Here is an 18,679-nt window from a genome sequence, read left to right on the forward strand (position 1 = left end):
CATTAGTAATAAAAGAGTTTGACATTAACTGAGCAGAAAAAAAGAAGAAACAAAGAATAGTTACACTAACTGTGAAGAAAGTAAAAGATGCTTATTGGTATGAAGATTGGGCTTTTGTGATGTTGCGATGTTTAAACGCTCTCTTAAATACAATTATTTAACTTGAAAATGGGGGTAATTTTTAGAAAACATTATTTGTGAATAAAAACTTAGCCAGAGGATTAAATCATTAACATCATAATTTAACTCTTCATCCTCTGTTAGACCAAATTGCCTTCTATTATAACTTAAGGATGGAACAGATTTCTTGTACAATATCCACTTTTGAAAATCTTTCTAAAAACGTTAGTGAAGTAATTGAAAAAAGATGCATTGTTTCACAATCTCAGTCACAAAGCACGCAAGAATGGATACTTATTTTTGAATTTCTTTTGCAAAAAGTTGTTACAGGAAGAACTTCATACATAATTATCAAACTAATATCTTAATTTCTTTGTGGGTGCGGAATAGAAAGGTATTTGGTTCTTATTTTCTTTAGAAATATATCATAATTTTTAAACAAATATTTTCTTCTCAGGCTAGAGGGGAAGAAAATTAATGTCAAAGTTCCTTATGAATTTATTGTAACATCTGGTTTATAAAGTCACAACATTCACAGCTTATTTAAAGAAGGACATTTTGTTCCATTAGTCTTTTTATTTTTCACAATGTAGCATCAGGCCTTTTTTTCTCCTTTATCTATATGCCGTATGTTTGTCTTTCCTTAATGTAATGTTTGTTAGCACATTACCTCCACTTTATACCAAACTAACTTTTAGCCACATAAAGGAGATGTTTTTTTTATTTAGTAGCATCTGCATATGTAATCAAGCCTCAAATTAGTCAAATAGCATACTGTTAAATTGAATATTAGTACATTTTAATGTGTTTTTTTTTTTTTTGCCTTTTTGGAAATATGGCAGTGTTCATAAAGCAAACTGTGTGCTACAATAAAAGAGAGGGAAGAAAATCAGTTTTCAAAAGTAAAGTATTGAAATAATTGTTTCATTCTACTGAGCAGGTATGATCACATTAAATTTTGCTCTGTATTGAACAAGTCATAACAAAACACATTTTATGGTTTTGGAAAACAAAAATACCTATTCTGTATCAATTTTTGTTGTTGTAGTTGTACATTTTAGCAGCACAAATTATTATAGACAGTGACCATTTTGGATGTCGAAGTTACAAAACAGGGGTATACTGTCAATTCTCACATTTTTGCACGCCTTTCATGCATAGTGGTCACTACAGTGGACCGCTATCTAAAAGCCATTTTTTTGTGCTTGTGGATTTTTATGTTATAAATGCACACAGACCACTGAATTGGACACTAATGCATCATAAAATACACCATCAACTACTGGTCATCAGCTGCAAATGCAAGAAATTATTTTTGTTAAATCCAATATGGCCGGCAGACAAAAAAGCATGCCAACAGACCCTGTCCCTCCTTCTACTGTAGATGACTCTTGCAGGTAAAAAAATATTGTAACATCAGATAACCCCTAAAGAACAATACTACTGATGTATTTTTCAAATAACAACTTTGTATTTGGAGAAAATTACAATTGATCACCTAAAAAGTAAAATTAAATAAAATTATTTTACAAAAAATGTTCCTACCTTTTTTATGCCTTAAGAAAATCAAAAAAAGTTTAGAAAAAAATTCTGACACAAAAGATCATAATTCATGCATGAAAGGGTTAATAGAAGAAATCTCAGTATAATGAGATAGTATGTCAATAATGAGATAAATATCTCAATATAATGAAATAATGAGATTTTTTAAAATCACATTTGCTGAAAAGGGCTTCCATAGATTTTCCATGAAAAATAATTTTCTGTTTGAAAGGATGTATCAATAATTCTGTACTGGCATATGGTGTGAAATTATGTTTAGAGAACAACTGTGAGTAGGCTAAAGGAGAACCTGCTGATGAAACCTATACATATACTGTATACTTTATTAAATTCAAAATCACATTGTAACAAAAAATATAATTCTCTAATAATATGAAATATTAAATTGGGTATGTTATTTAAAACTGGTGCTTTGGAGAACCAATATATTATAAGATTGAAGATTACTGAGTGATTTTAATTTAAAATATATATTTTTAAAACCCTTTTTTGTTTAAAAAAGTTATTACAATTTCAAAAATTTTGACCAAAATTTTATTTTTTTAATCGAGATTAGTTTTTCTTTTTAATTGTGAAACAAATTTACCTCCACAGTGTAATGCGAAGTCCTCATTCTTTGGGATTGCCGACGTGCACTCATGTTGTTCGCTTTACGTCAGTAGTCTTCGTTTTACGACATCCCGCCATTTTGTATTTTTTGAGAATCTTTGCAAGTTTCCTGTACCAATCCAGCTACTGGGCTCGCGCTATATTCACTTTTGTGGGAACTCTGAACGGTTCTGTTGGGATCATTTTATTGTTGCTTTGGGAGACTACTTTGGTCCGGGAGAGCAACTTACACCGGGAGTTTTTCTCTGAAGTCCATGGTGTGAAATTTGTCGAACAGTGGAGGAGCGAAGGTAGGACAAATACATGAGGCTTGTGGTAGCATTGTTAGCTTAGCGGCTACGATGAAGGTAGCATTACAAGATAAGGCTTAAATGCGACCTAGCAGCGATAGTGTTACGAATATTGAATGTTACGTATAGTTTCGACGTTAGTTGTAGTTTTAATGCAGGGTTCACCGCTGTTGGCCTATAGTCTGGACATATAATAATAATAAGAGTGATAATAAGGAAGTCGGGGACAACAATGAGCCTATCACGCTAACAATGCAGCAAGCCTTTAGCCTGTTGATCTACCAGACACTTGGGATGTAATTAAACTACTCGATGTTTCTTTTTTGATGTGAAAGATGACGCAGTTCCTCCCACCGAACCTGCTGGCCCTGTTTGCGCCTCGGGACCCCATACCCTTCTTACCTCAGCTGGAAAAACTACCACATGAGAAGCACCACAACCAGCCCTACTGTGGTATCGCTCCCTTTATTAGGCACTTCGAGGTGATTGTTGGTTTTTCTGTTTTGTATGTTGCTCTGGTTTAACGTCCAATTTTCTAACTGAAATAGTTGTCTTTGGGTCAGGATCCAAGAGATGCCCCTCCACCGACCAGAGCAGAGACTCGTGAAGAGCGTCTGGAGAGAAAGGTTAGAATTGCTGGTTAACAGTTTTCAAGTATTTGAAATAGTGACTGAATTTGTTTTGCCACTGCCCTTATCCACTGATCTGTGGACATGTTGTGTAACTCTTTATGTTTATGTAGTGCTAAAAAAGTAACCTGAATAGTCTAGGAAGATGTACAGCTGACTGACAAGAAATACGATTTTATATATACAGTGGAACCAGAAGTTTACATGCATTAGTTTACATTACCAAAAGTAGTTGCTCACCCATCCAAATTATTGGAATCAGGTGTTTCAATCACTTGCATGGCCACCGGTGTATAAAATTAAGCACCTAGACATGCAGCTGTTTGCAAAAACATTTATGAAAGAATGGGTTGCTTTGAGGAGCTCAGTGAATTTCAACATTGCATGCAAATTCAATAAAGACTGGAAACAGAATGTTCATTCACGTGTTTTTATTCAGAAACATCAGCTTCCGTAACAGCTTTGGGCCAAGGCGATTGCACAATTTACAAAACCATGTCACCTGGTTTTGTGAACACCTTTACATTGCACTGATGATGATGATGATGGCGCACATAGAAATTTAATTGCAAGTTTGTATAAGTTTTTGCATTTCTCAGTATTGTAGCGGATCCTGTGATCTTGGTGTGTTCGCCTCGGAGATGCATCTTTGTACCATGATAATTCCATCAGTGGTGACATTTAAATTGGCCTGGCTCTCTTCGACTTCCATGTTCAGCTGCTGCCACAGGTTGTCATCAGAGAAAAAAGTAAAATCTCTGTTACTAATTCATTGTAATTACATGGAGCGATTTGCAAGAACATTAAAATTGAAATAAACACAATTAACAATCATGACAAACCTGAACTGGGAACAAATGGTTGAGTTGAAGCTCCAGTTCAATCCCCTGCTTACTGGAAACACCAGGTTTTTATTAACTGGTTCATTCCCCTCATGCTGGGCATGATGATGCCTCAGCATTGTGGGAGTGCTTAGTAAGACAGCACATGTGAGCAAAGTTTCATCTGTAAATAAAAGCTAATCCATGTAAACTAATTCAAATATCCCATGGAAAGGAATTTGAATAAGCTGAAAGAAATATGATCAGAAGTGGAAATAAAAATAGAATAATAATTTACCTTATTCTCCGTGATAAGATCAAAATGATCCCACATGGGAGAAAACATCCTCTTTCTTGATTGATTGATTCCAGTTATACGAGCCAAAAATCAACGCAACGCAAAGTATCTCCATCCAACAAAAACCACAAACGTGTCGACACAGTTTCTCCCTCATAAATACAATTTGACTCGTTCACAACCAAACGAGGAACTGGTTTTCCTTAAAGCTATATGCGCGCCAACACAGGGTTTCGTCTTGTTTGCTCGGCGCATGTACCAAAGTGTCTGTATCGTCTGGCATGGCCCAGACAACACAGTGATGGCACTAGTGCAGAGAGTTTTTGTGGAATGGGTTTCCATGTTCGAGCAGCTGCATCCACGCCATACATTACCAAGTGTGATGCAAAGTGTCGTCTGTAGTGGTGTAAAACACGCCGCCACTGGACTCTAGAGCAGTGGAGGAGCGATCTGACAATCTGATGGATGAGTCTGGGTTTGGCAGTTGCCAGGAGAACGGTACTTGTCTGACTGCATTGTGCCAAGTATAAAGTTTGGTGGAGGGGAGATTGTGGTGTGGTGTTGTTTTTCAGGAGCTGGACTTTGCCTCTTAGTTCCAGTGAAAGGAACTCTGAATTAGGGCTGATTGATTTGAGGAAAAGCTAATATCCCGGTATATTTTTGCAATGCACGATATATATCGCAAAATATTTTTAGAATGAGCTCCACTATTATTTTAAACTATAGATCCCTTGCATCATAATGTCACCCACGCAAGTTACGGTACACGCAACAAGTCTGCGTGTACCGTAAAGAGACAGAGTAAAAAGAATGAGTGGTTTTGAGTTATTTTTCCCATTGTATAGCACTAAATCAGGGGTGTCCAAACTTTTTGCAAAGAGGGCCAGATTTGATAAAGTCAAGATGCCTGGGGGCCAATAGTTTGTTCGGACATTTTTTAACTACAAAAGTGTCATGCAAATACACACTGTTATAAAACAATTTTCATTGTCACAATTATCTTTATTTTTCAAATGACAAAATAACCAAATATAAGCCACTCAGGCAACTCTAAAAGCAGAAATTCTGCTTTTCTTTCATATCTGGAGAGTCAGATAACATTGAACAAACTGTATAAAATACCTTAAATTTACATGAGTTTAAAAATATCTTTGCCTCAAGAACATTTTAAACGGGAGTTATAAGTAATGCAAAATTGTCTGTTATTATTAAATTTTAAAACAAGTGAATTTTGCTCTTGTCATTTACAATATCTTTCAGAAAGTAATAGTTTGTATCACATCTACAGGTTCATAACCAAATCTTACTCAAGAGTTTAATAAAAATAAGTGCCATAAATCCAAGTGCATAAATGTTCTTTTGGCTTTTCACTGCTGATAGTGACAGACGTTACCGTTCAAAACACTCAGTTTTATGTCCTCAACTCTCAGTGCCACACTGTTACGTGCCAGGCAAACATTCGCAAATTCTTGCTTCTTCTCAGGGCAAATGTTCTCCACCATTTTCATAACACAGTTTTGATAAATGTATCTTCAGTAAAAGGTTTGCCATGTTTAGCTATTAACATTAACATCGTAGCTTGCTTTGGTGGTATTTTCTTTTGACCCAGGCCCAAAGAAATTGCTGTTGTGATGCCAGGGCAGCTTGGAGCTGCTTCAGTTTTTCAGCACGGTGACTCTTAGCTTGTTGTATGTGTTAGCATGTTTAGTCTGGTAGTGTCTCTTTACGTCAAAATCCTTAAACAAGGCAACCGTCTCATTACAAATTAGACAAGCACAATTGCCTTGATTTTCAGAAAAAAAGTATTGTAATTCCCATCTCTCTTGAAAGCGGCGGCCCTCACTGTAAACTTTCCTCGTTTTCTTTGCAGTGGCCATGGCAGAAATGAGTGGAGAGGGGTTCGCTGCACAGAGGCAGAGACTGATAGTATTAAAGTGGTGCTGCCACCATTTGGTGAAAGGAGGAATTACAGTTTCAAGTTTTATGGTTTATTTATTCTGTTTCACAGTGCAGGCGGGCCATAAATAATACATTATAAGACCGAAGCTGCGGGCCGTATGAAATCTGACCGCGGGCCGTGATTGGCCCCCGGGCCGGACTTTGGACATGCCTGCACTAAATGAATCATACCTACATCTCAAGGTTTTGTTTTAAAAGAATAGTTCTACCGCAGCAGCGCGGCTATTAATAGCATGTAAAAGAATAGTCTTATTAGGTGGTGAAATAAATTTTTGGTACAACCTTTTGTGGCAATAGTTTTATAACATGTTTCACAAATTACCTCATTTTGTTTGACATCCTCCATATAAAATCTGAACTACTGCCAAATTATTGATCCAGCAGTGTTTCTCTTCGTAATTAGACTAGTTCGACAGAACTAGACTGACAGAAAACTTTCAGGTTGGTAGGGGGGAGAGACTAGTGACGTATTTGCAGGGTGTCGGATAAACCATACTTGCAGTGAATTTGATGGCGAAAGCTTATTATTTGAACAATTTGTACGTGATGGTTGCGATTGTGCCATTTTAACCATCGTAAATTGAAAAACTCACGATACATCGAGTATACTAGATGCATACTCTGAATGTTTCAGCACACCAAGACATTTTGGACAAATCCATGCTCCCAACTTTGTGGGAACAGTTTGGAGCTGGCCCCTTCCTCTTCCAACATGACTGTGCACCAGAGCACAAAGCAAGGTTCATAAAGACATGGATGGCAGAGTCTGGTGTGGATGAACTTGACTGGCCTGTACAGAGTCCTGACCTCAACCCAATAGGACACCTTTGGGACAAATTAGAGCGGACATTGAGAGCCAGGCCTTCTGCTTTGTTGTCCAACATCGGTATGTGACCTCACAAATGCGCTTCTGGAGGAATGGTCAAAAATCCCCATAAACACTCCTAAACCTTGTGAACAGCCTTCCCAGAAGATTTGAAACTGTTCTAGCTGCAAAGGAAAGGGTGGACCAACGTCATTGAACCCTATGGAATAGGAATGGAATGTTATTTCAGCTCATATGTGACAGTCCGAGTGGTACATTCATTGATTTCAGATATGGAGTGATTTTCCATGACAGAACAGAACAAAAGTGAGAAAGGAACGCTCCTCTGAGAATTTAAATCATAATGATATTTATTATGGTGCGTCACACCTGCTGTGTTTAACCTTTGAGTGAGGTTTAATTTAATGCTTCATATTTAAATGCTTGAATATTAATTTCTACAGTCATATAGACAAGTTTGGGCACCCCTTTTAATCTTATTTTATTTCTAAATATTTGGGTGTTTGCAACAGCTATTTCAGTTTGACATATCTAATAACTGATGGACAAAGTAATATTTCAGTATTGAAATGATGTTTATTGGACTAACAGAAATGTGCAATATGCATTAAAACAAAATTTGACAGATGCAGAAATTTGGGTACTCTTATCATTTTATTGATTTTGAATACCCTTAACTATTTGTCACTGACATACTGAAATACAAAATTGGTTTGGTAACTTCATTAAGGTTTGAACTTCATAGCCAGGTGATATGATTGTGTTTGTATGTGTGTAAGTAGGTAGGTATGTACATACATCCAGTTCCCCTTACTTAGAGAATCAGTCATTTCCTCTAGGTAAGGGGCCTTTCACATCTGAACATTTGCTGACAATTCCACTGAATGTATTGACGGTTTGCATCATGTCAATTGGTACTCTCAATGGACTACCATACAGGAGAGAAAATTACAAGCACCAGTTCATTCATAAGTAGCTTGAAAAGCTGTCGTGTTGGTGTGTCGCTCGGAAAATAAGTCAGTACAAGTCACACCTGCAAAATATACGTTGCACATGTCTATGTCAATGTACAGCAAATTGATATTGCTGAATACAAATTAAATCTGCAGCATGAAACCAGCTGTTCTGTCTAAACAAATGTTGGTGAATGTTCTTCATTTATTGGTTGTTTTGTTTGGTTTACAGAGACGAGAGAAAATTGAGAGACGGCAGACTGTTTTGGAAACAGAACTTAAGCTTTGTAAGTTTGTACCAATATAAAACTTCTTTACATTGTTGGTTTAGACTAAACTTGCTTTTATTGTTTTTTACCACAGGGGACCCTCATAATGACCCAAATGCTCAAGGAGACGCTTTCAAGACCTTGTTTGTTGCACGAATTGTTAGTATGGTTGGATCAACGTATATTGCAGTCCTTACAATGCGCTGCAGTAGACACATCATTTTTAATATTTAAAATAAAATATTGCTTTTTTATGCAGAACTATGATACTACAGAGTCCAAGCTTCGACGCGAGTTTGAGGTCTATGGCCCCATCAAAAGGGTAGGTCAGCCTGCTCATTTATTAACCTTTGCATCAGCTACAGCTTACATTTTCTTGCCGCTTTACACAGGTTTATTTATAGAATTGTAGGGCCCAGCATGGCCAGACTGAAATTGAACTGTTGATGTTCATATTCACTCAGACCCATAACAGTTCAATAGACACAAATCTCCTGGGAAACGCTTCCCGCAGCAGTATCCATCATGGTGTTTTGTCCTGTGACTTCAAACACCATTGTAAACACAGCTATCATGGCAGACAGGAACGACTATTACGATTTCACAAGTTCAGAAGAGACAATAATTGATGGGAGAGAAAATGTCTTTTTAATTTTCACGCTGTGTAAAAAAGAAAAAGAAGGGATGGTGTCAGTAAGCCATTCTTCCGCTGCATCAGACTTGAAGTGAATAGGGGGAGTTTAGATCTGCCTGAAAAACTGGTATTCTGACTACCTGTGCTAACAATCTTTCTTATCCTTGACAAACACTGGGAACATCAAATCATGGAAGTTTGTGTTCCACATAAACACACCCATAAAATTCAGACCAATCACACCAATAGTGATGGATGGAGGCCCGAAAAGTTCGGCAGGGGTTTTTGATAAGAAGGGGCTGATGACATGAGGCCGAGAGCAAAATGAGGGAATTTTTGCCATACAGCTGTGACAAGAACTGATTTTGGCAATTATTCTTGACCATACAGAGCCCTTTAGCTAGCAGAAGCTCATTATGTTTTCAAATTATAAATTTTCTTGTATTTCTTGTTCCAGATTTATATTGTCTACAACAAGAGGACGGGAAAGCCTCGTGGCTACGCTTTTATTGAGTACGAGCATGAACGAGACATGCACTGTGAGTACCAAACACTGTGTAAGCTCACCCTGTCATACAGCCTATTCTTTGATATACACTGGGGCGTTTACTTGAGTAGTCTTTTTTTCTTCTTTCTTTTTCTTTTTGCTGCTATCCTTTATATTGATTACACTGGTCAGTGATGGCCAGGCCAGCTAAGTTTCTTGAAGCATTGCTTACAGATGAAGAGATTGCATGAAATCCCAATACTTGCTTGGTTTGTGTGTGTGTGGGGGCTTGTTAGATGCTTGTCACTTTTTGACTAAAAACTGGATTTAGATAAAAAGCAGATAATTCAGATCACCAGGGGACATGACAGAATAAAATGTATTTTATCTGTGAACCTGAACATGTTTGCTTGTCAAAGGGTACATTGTCTTTTAACTGTGAGGTGTTGTAGTTCTGTGGAACAGCTGCTCTCCTGGTTTGGACGGGAATGGTAAGCACAAGGTCAAACTGGACACCAAACATTGACGGAAACATTCTTTAAATCCCATCATCTTTTACTGTGAGGCTGTCCGTTTTATCTTTAACTCTGGTCATGGTGAGCTTTTTTTTTTTTGATATTTATTTATTTTTATTTTTTTTAAAATAAGGTTTATCACAGTAGTAAGCTATTGCTGCCCAAATATTTGAATACAAATTTAAATATATTTTCTAGGAGATATGAATACGATCTCTTCAGACAAGTGATGTCATCCAAAGGTTAAGCCATGCTCCTTTACTGGATCAATGCAGAGCCTACAGTGTAGCATATTAAAGAGATATTTTAATCCCTAGTTTGCAGTAGGGCTGTGCAACTTTGCATCCAAACAATTACAAAAATAACATAATTGCCAATAAAAAACTGTTTTAGGTCACTCATTCTATTGGAAGTGCAATAAATGCGTTGTATTTCCAAATTTATTTTTGATTGACCAAAATGTTTTCCCACCAAAGTGAGTTAGCTTAGGTTCTAGTTGCAGTGAGACCAAAAGTCTTGCTGACTCTTTTTTTCTTTTAAATGGCTATAACTGATCTTCTATATTTGCTGGTATATTGAACTCTAAACTGTCTTTTGCTGTCATGATTGTGGATCTAATGATTCTTTGCATTGCTCTGTAAATTGCACTCGGGCAATGTTTGGAGATCCCAATACATTTGAGCAGAGGAACCATTTCAATTAAGCTAAATTTCTGAACAGTTATGTGTCTGTATAAGCTACCATGAAGCCTCTGCGGGGATCTGATAAGGCAGCATATATTTAGCTTTCCACCATTCTCTAGTATTTGTAGAATCAGCTCTCCCAGACCAGAGTTGCTGAACCCACAACTCTGTAGTGATAGTTGGAAGGGAACTGAGGGGGTGGGATGTGGGCCTCAACAGTATATTAACTGTGTGTTGTTCTCATTGCCACTGCAGCCGCCAATCTGTGATGGCTATTGGCCAGAGCTGGCTGGCAGATGATGATGGTTATGATACATCTACACCCTACTACCACAGCTCAGTATATGGTTGGTATAATGGGTTTGTATGATGGGTAAGATTTCTTTCCACCCTCCATCTCCTACATAGGGAAGTGGAGCAAAGTTCAATGGGTAAAGCATCTTTTTGTTGGCCCTAAAGAATTTTTTTTATTCGTTTAATATAATCTGGATTTTAGGCTTTGACCATTGAATGCTCCCCTGTACAGTACTCTGCAAAAACATTTCCCAATGATTTTGCTTTGTGTTAAAGCCACTTCAGGTTTTTGAAAGTTTGTAGTTAGGAAAAATAGGCTGTGTGATTATGGGTAGGCACAGCACAACATTAGAATAAAAATAAGAAATACCCTTTTTTAAGCTGCCTGATCAAGGTGCTGGAATTTAATGTACAGATGCTTGAAGATTGGGCTAAAAACATTCTTTTTTTGTGGGGAAAGCTACTATTGTGTGAGGATTACTTGAACTAGATGTGTTCAGCTTTTTAAAATGACATCAGAGGAAGTGTTAAAACTATATTTTGTACATTCTGTCAGATATGTCAAACCTCTTCATTCACTTGATTTGGAAGTGTTGGCTGCATTTTGGAAATCTGAGTCAAAGTAATGATCTACATTGCCTACGGATAACACAATGAGGCTGCGGTTTTAGTAATAGTGAAGGCAGTTAGAAAAGTCAGCAGTAGAACTGGTTTGCCTTGGTCTTTAAAATTATAAAATTCAGTTTTATTGTAACTGTTCTCACAGAGCACTATGATCTCACTTTTAATATGTTTAAAAATAAAAGCTCTCAGCTGGCAAGTAAAGCAGATTTTGAGTTTTGTTATCTTATTAGACTATAGTTTAAAAAGAGAAGATCTCACAAATCTCCATGCATCATTCATCCTTATTTCCCAGGACACTTAGTGTGTTTGTCTTGTCATCTGACCCTGGCACTTTAGTGTGGCAAACATTTTTGTTTATGCTAGGAAGCAGATAAATTTGCCCCTGAGCTGGCTTTAATAAAATATGCAGATGAGGGGAATTTCTTGATAATTCAGCAACAGCCTACTCATTCATTATTTACTATATTAGGATACATTTCAGGCCCTAGTTCCTCCGGATATAGCTGCCAACATTTCAGTAAAGTCCCTTACTGAATTACTGATGGGATTTTTTTTTCCAAAGAGGTTCCAGATCGGTAAAGGAATCACTTTGCTTTACCACCATCTGAAAGTCAAGTTGGAATCATGTGAAAACAAATATCTTGTTCCTTACGTGTTTGATTCTTTGCCTGTTTTATTCAGAGGGTTTTTTTGTTTTTCTTTTGTGAAGGGTGATATTGCATATTTATCCCATTATTTCTGCAAACAGATGCTCTAATATCAAGACTTTTTTTTTTTTTTTTACCAAGGGTGCTTGTGAATGCTTCATGATTATGATCATCTGATCCCTTATCCAAAAGCCAGAAAACTGAAATTACACAGCTTTTAGAGCAAAATATGTATAAAAAAAACAGAGTCTACATAACATTGTGGATTCAGGGGAGCAGCATGTTGACCTACTTAAATGACAGGCGATTTGAAAAAAAAATCTGAAAAGATTTGAGGCAGTCGGCTTTTGTTAATCTGATGCTAATCAGTGACAGAAATATTTGGTACAGTTCTGTTGCTTCAGTATGCACATAAGCTACACAAACCCAGTGTTTATCTTGTACCTGGATACATGCAGAGTTTTTAATGTGCAGAACTAGATGTACAATGCAAAGTTCTTTAGTGTAACTTTGAAGTGACAATAAGACAGGTTTCACTACCACTGAAATATATTTCGCAACATAAAACTTTCTCATACATCTGCAGTTGAGAAAAAAAGATGGTCCAAACCAAAAACATTCTTTGTGTTTTTGAACAGTAATTGCTTGCTCTGCACTTAACTGAATTGATCACCTGAAATGCCGTCAGGTTGAATGTAAACATTTCTGGTATTGGAGAAAAATCAGCTGAAAGTATATTACATTTCAGGTAATGTAACTTGTGTGCTATATTGAACATGGCATACACTGGATCATGTAAAAATTAACAACTCTGAAATGACTGAAAGCTTTTTCATTCTCGAACATCTTCAGTCACACTCAATTTAAAAAAAGTTTTAAACACTATTGATCATTTTCAGTTGGTTGTATTGTATCATCCATCCATCCATCCATCCATCCATCCATCCATCCATCCATCCATCCACCCACACACACACGCAGATACATACAGATACATAGATAAGTAGTTATACACAAATCCACTATTAGAAAAACTCAACTAGATCTGTGAAAAGTGGTTATTTCCTCTGGCCCAACAGCGAACTGGTGCAGGTTAGCACTACTTTTTCTCACCCAGAGTTTATCTCGGTGGAAACATAAACTAGTGGTAGGTTTTGAGCTCTAGCACCACTTCAGAACTGGAACCAGTTTGGTGGAAAATGCTTCTGAGAGATTTCAAACCACTTCTTAGATGTGTTCTTCAGCAATACACTCAAACACCAAGTCAAGATCTCAACATAATGAGAATAAGTTTAGGAAATGTGTAACGCTGTCACACCTCAACAAAAGTAGGCATCTCATTTGTACTTCTATTGCACACAGTGGTGTTAGACATGTATTTTAGCTATAGGGGGTTTTATTCAGAAAGGGTTTTCATTGGAGTTATGGTAAGCCAACTCCTGATGTAAAGTTAGTCCAGTTTCTCTTTGCTTTCTTTTAGTTTTTCTTCTTTTTGTTTTCCTCAGTTGGTCAGTGTTGTTGGTGACCGTGGGGGTGTGGTAAGACCCCGAAGTCGGGTTGGTTTTTGTCATCGTTTGTGGACACAAACACACAGACACAAGTGGAGTGGAGTGGAGTGGAGGGCAAGGGAGGTGAGGGAAGAAGGGTGAGGGTAAGGGCCCTGGCAGAAATGTTGTCTGAGTGGTGCTGTGGTGCAGAGAACCTTTGGTATGGTTCTGTAAGCTGCCAAGTTTGGTAAGGCCCTCTGACTATGTGCTAGGATTCTTGTTGATGTAAAGATAAATGTCACAAATTTAATTCTCAAGTTAATAAGAGAAGATAAATTTGGAATATTTGGATAAAAAAATTAAAGTTTTTGTATTTTTACTATAGAATTTAGTTTTGATTAACTTAAGCGTATTAAGTAGCTTGTATTATGCTCTGATTTGTCAAAATGAAAGTATCTACATGCAAGTACCACATTGGATGACAAAATGTTTGCAAAATGGCAATATATTGTTATAACTGAATATTATTGGTGAAATGCATTTTGGTTACCTTATTTATCATGTTGTCATCTTATCCCACAAATAGTAACCTGTGTTGACAGTTGCAATTATATAAGCTAAGACTTGATGGAGTTGGATAAATGCATAAACTCGATGCGCTTCTTCTACTGTAGAGGCCCATATCTTTTCCCAGTCTGAATTAAGATAGAAATACATTTTTAATAACACGTAAATGTTGACGATAAGAAAGCTGGTCTCTGGATGTTTTAAACAAAGTCGAAAGTGTAATGTATCAGTGACTCATCTGGTGGAAGGAAGTCTGCTCCCATTATCCTTCGGCTTTTACCCAGAGAGCAGCCATCTTTGCTTCACCTGCTCCTGGTCAGTATAATAATACACTGTATTCTGTTTCTTTTTTCCTCCCTTGGTCACGTTGTTGCTGTTTTTTCCTCCAACCTCACCTTTGTCTTCTCTCTCTTTCCATTTTTCTACAGCTGCCTACAAGCATGCAGACGGAAAGAAGATTGATGGTAGAAGAGTGTTGGTGGATGTGGAAAGAGGACGCACTGTCAAAGGATGGCGTCCTCGCAGGCTAGGTCAGATGGTTTTGTGTCCTAGACTTTCAGGCTTTTCTGCCTAAAATGTTAGTTGCTTGTGTATGTGCCTTTAAGATCTGTACTGGGTGTGGGGAGGCTCATCTTAGTTGATACGTGAAAGGGCTGATAATATGCATGTGATGTTCCTCTGAGCAAATGTAGAGCAGAATTTTCTCTCGACTGCAGAATAGGGCTAAAACAATTGTGATTAATTGATTATTGGAAAAAATCAAGTCAAATAATTTAGTAATCGAATAATTAACTGGAGATTACACATTGTGAAACATTCCATTTGCTGCAAAACCACTACTCTGAAAGCAGATATTAAGCCAAAGCTTTTCAAAATGATATACATTTTGCATGTAAGATGAAAAAATATATATTTTGACTGCAAATATATTTTACCCAGTACTCCTCATGTAGCATTGTTTTAGCTTCAACTGGTTCATATTGTTTTTTTTTTTTTTTAAAAATCTGTTAGGCACCTTTTCCTGTTGAATTATTAATTGGTTAATCAAAAAATAGTCAACAGATTAGCCGTACACTGCTAAAATGGCTGTCTTTATGTGTATAGCATAAAAATGATGGCTCCAACCTTAAAGAATTTGCCTCTCTATCTTGTGTTATTATACAAGAAACTTTCCTTACTGTTATCAGACAGATGTTAAGTGTTAATTACAAAAGCTGTGGGCTGAGTTGAAAGAAGAAGCAAAACAAGTGGTAATCCATGTTTATGCTTTGGCCTGAGGGGGCGCTCCACCTTACTGCCATGTAACAAACAGCATGCAAGCATTGTCAACTTACCCAGTACGGCCAGATTATCTTTCAAGGGTATGGTATGGTCTAGGGTACAAGATATGGTCCAATCCATAGTTTCAAACCTTTTAAATAAACCCGTTTGCTGCTTCTACTCTTTCTAGGAGGAGGATTGGGTGGGACACGGAGAGGTGGAGCTGACGTCAACATCAAGCACTCTGGTCGAGACGATGCGTCACGTTATGATGATCGTTCACTGGGGGCGTGAGTGATTCTTTTCAGAAAGGTTCTGTAGGGTTGAAGAAGGCATTCTTATTGATGGTTTTTGTTTTGTTCTCAATACTCAGTGACCGTGGAGAAAGAAGGGAGCGCAGTCGTGACCGCGATCGTGACAAGGACAGAGAACGGCGGAGGTCCCGGTCCCGTGAACGGCGCCGTCACACTCGGTCCAGGGAGCGAGATAGGGAGAGAGAACGAGGGATTGTGGTGGGAGAAGATGGTGGGAGTAGTAGCCGACGTCGAGAACGAGAACGTGGGGGGGCAGGAGGAGGAGATAGCAGGAGTAGAGAAAGAAGTAGAGACCGGAAGAGGAGGAGTAGGAGCAGGGATCGGAAGAGAGATAGGGAGAGAGGCAAAGGTCTAGATGGGGATGAGGTTGGCCAGGGGGACGGCCCTCCAGAGGGTGGGGAACGTGTGCCAGAGGAGCATGGAGGAGAGGTGGCTGAGGGGGCAGAGGAGCGCAAAGACAGGGACAGAGATAGGGACAGAGACAGAAGGCGGAGCCACAGGGACCGAGACAGGCGTAGGGAACGGGACAGGGACAGGGACAGGGAGCACAAGAGGGAACGTGGGGAGAGGGACAGGGGTGAACGGAGAGAGGAACGCCATGCCCCCACACGAGATGACATTGGCCCCCAAGACGAAATGTGTAACGAGGATGATGGTGCGCCGGCCAACATGGAGGAGTACAGTCAGGACGGAATGATGGATCAGCAGTCCTTCCAATCAGCAGAGGATTATGGTTCTGGTGAGAACGGCTACAAGATGGAGGGACAAGGAGATGAATATTGAGCAGTTCCTCCATCAGGACCCCATCACTTCCACACAAGTCATTTTCTAGTGTGCTTCTCCTCAACCCCTGACTTTCAGCTCTTTATCTTTTCAGGGCCTCCTGTAATTGAATTGTCTGGCTAGCTTTTCTGTCAGTATGTTTCATGTACAGTGAACACATTTAAATTTGATCTCAGTCAAACAGTTATTCTTCATTGCCCAACTTATCTGTCCCATTAAATGTAATTACAGGGAGGAGAGGGGAATGAAGTGGAGTGGAAGTGGGAAGGGGTCCCAGCTAATGTTCATTTGACTTGGTTGGAAATTTAAAGCAGAAAAATTGGACTTAAATTAGTTTGCATTAGTCATTCTGTTTAAAAAAAATTGTTGCAGGTGTGTTAGATAATGTGCTCATTTTGACCCAACTAATATGTAATTTGGAAACTGGTATAACATTGAAACAACGGGGAGGCTGTTGTCTTATCTAATTTTTTATTTTATTTGATCTGCTGTTTCTAGATTTGGAGGATCATTTTAATAAAGATGTGGCTTTACAACAGAAGTGGTCTGTATTGCTCATTTATATCTCTAGTTGAAACAGGCCCTTTTTTTAGACATTGCTTCAGCATAAAAAACTTGGCATGTAGTGATTAAGGCCCAACACAACTGAATGAGGATCATTTAGCTGTTCTTTTGCAAAACTTTCCATAAACTAATAACCTCCTTTGGGGAAAACTTCTATGATTTGAATTTACTCAATCTGGTTGTTCTCTACTTTCTGCTGAAAAGTGTGGAAGCTCATTGTACTGGCAAAAATGTTTTTAATGCTTTAACTATTTGATTGGTGGAACCTTAACTTTCTGCTGACCATCTGCCCTACTGCTGTACCCATCGAAAGGTAGACTGCTTGTCAGGAAGCTATTGAATCACATTGATTTCAAATGGCTTTGTCTGCCTTTGAATACATTCTCCAGCCTTTTCTATCAGTTTTCCACCAGCCATTAAAAATATTCAAAATTTTGCTTATGGTGTTGCGTCCAAGCAATCATTATTGTGGCATTTTTTATGTCTTTTGAAAATGTTGATCTGCTGTCTGTGTTGATGAAGCTCATAGGATTTTAGGGGCAATTGCATGGTCCAGTGGCAGCCTTGTAACAACTACAAGCTCTATATTTCATCTATATGATAAGCCAAAACAATGTAGAAATTGGAATAAAAGGACAAGTGGTTTAAAAAATTCTCTTTCCAAATATTAAAGTGTGGTGTGCATTCAGCATTGTCTTCTGTACTCAGATGCTCATAAATGAAATTTCCTTACAAGACTGAGATTAGACGAAGAGCTTCAGAACATTACGTTTCAAGTCTTTACAGAACTCCAACAAGTCTCCCCCCTATTTTCACAATCATCATTTATGTGAACTGAGCAGTGTCACTGCTGATGAAAAGCATCCACACAATCATACTGCCGCCACTGTGTCACTGAGACTGTTTAAGGGTTGATTTTTGTACTTGCACAGCAATTTCTACAGCTAAAGTTGGCTATCCTCTGATCACAGCACCTTCTTCTACCTGTTTTCTGTATACCCTACACCAGTGGTCTCAAGCTGCAGGCCTCAAAGGTCAGAATCCTGCAACTTATGACAAAGCAAATGATAAGGCAGAACTAAATTACACATATCTGTTCTATATACTTAAATGTCAAAATTGCTTCAATAACATGCAATTTTTGTGATAACTTTTAAAAAACAGACAGCGATGGTGGCTTACGTCATATGTGTGTACATTAAAGTGGCATGTTTAATGGTAAGTGTCTCCTTAGCACTTTAATGATAAGTGTTCATTATCAGAGCTCTGCTAATGACCTAAAATTTGAGCCAGGTGTGCTGAACCAGAGACATCTAAAAGGTACAGGACCTGCACCTCATAAATGAAAGACCACTGACTTATGCTTAGTGTCTTCAGTTGGTAGAAAAAATGTGCCAGTACCACCATTATGTCATACAAATGTGAAATGGAAACATGGCTGATATTTTATATAGATTTGTTGATCGAACAAACCCAGAACAAA

At 38.0% G+C, this 18,679-nt stretch overlaps 1 protein-coding gene across 1 annotated transcript; it reads left to right on the forward strand.

Moving 5' to 3' along the window:
- The first annotated feature begins 2,370 nt into the window (after nucleotides 1-2,370).
- snrnp70 (small nuclear ribonucleoprotein U1 subunit 70) lies at nucleotides 2,371-17,173 on the forward strand. Its single transcript, XM_014474953.2, has 10 exons — nucleotides 2,371-2,582; nucleotides 2,918-3,064; nucleotides 3,146-3,208; nucleotides 8,301-8,355; nucleotides 8,432-8,496; nucleotides 8,597-8,659; nucleotides 9,429-9,510; nucleotides 14,704-14,805; nucleotides 15,726-15,825; nucleotides 15,909-17,173. Exons 2-10 carry the CDS (start codon nucleotides 2,918-2,920, stop codon nucleotides 16,630-16,632), a joined length of 1,401 nt encoding a protein of 466 aa, XP_014330439.1. The 5' UTR covers nucleotides 2,371-2,582; the 3' UTR covers nucleotides 16,633-17,173.
- The last annotated feature ends 1,506 nt before the right edge of the window (nucleotides 17,174-18,679 follow it).

The sequence above is a fragment of the Xiphophorus maculatus genome, chromosome 16 (assembly GCF_002775205.1).
Source record: "Xiphophorus maculatus strain JP 163 A chromosome 16, X_maculatus-5.0-male, whole genome shotgun sequence".
Lineage (NCBI taxonomy): Eukaryota > Metazoa > Chordata > Actinopteri > Cyprinodontiformes > Poeciliidae > Xiphophorus > Xiphophorus maculatus.

Coding starts and splice junctions, on each gene's coding strand:
- snrnp70 (XM_014474953.2), top strand. CDS start 2,918: ATGACGCAGTTCCTCCCACCGAACCTGCTGGCCCTGTTTGCGCCTCGG. Junction 3,065..3,145: donor CCTTTATTAGGCACTTCGAG/GTGATTGTTGGT, acceptor TCTTTGGGTCAG/GATCCAAGAGATGCCCCTCC. Junction 14,806..15,725: donor ATGGCGTCCTCGCAGGCTAG/GTCAGATGGTTT, acceptor TACTCTTTCTAG/GAGGAGGATTGGGTGGGACA.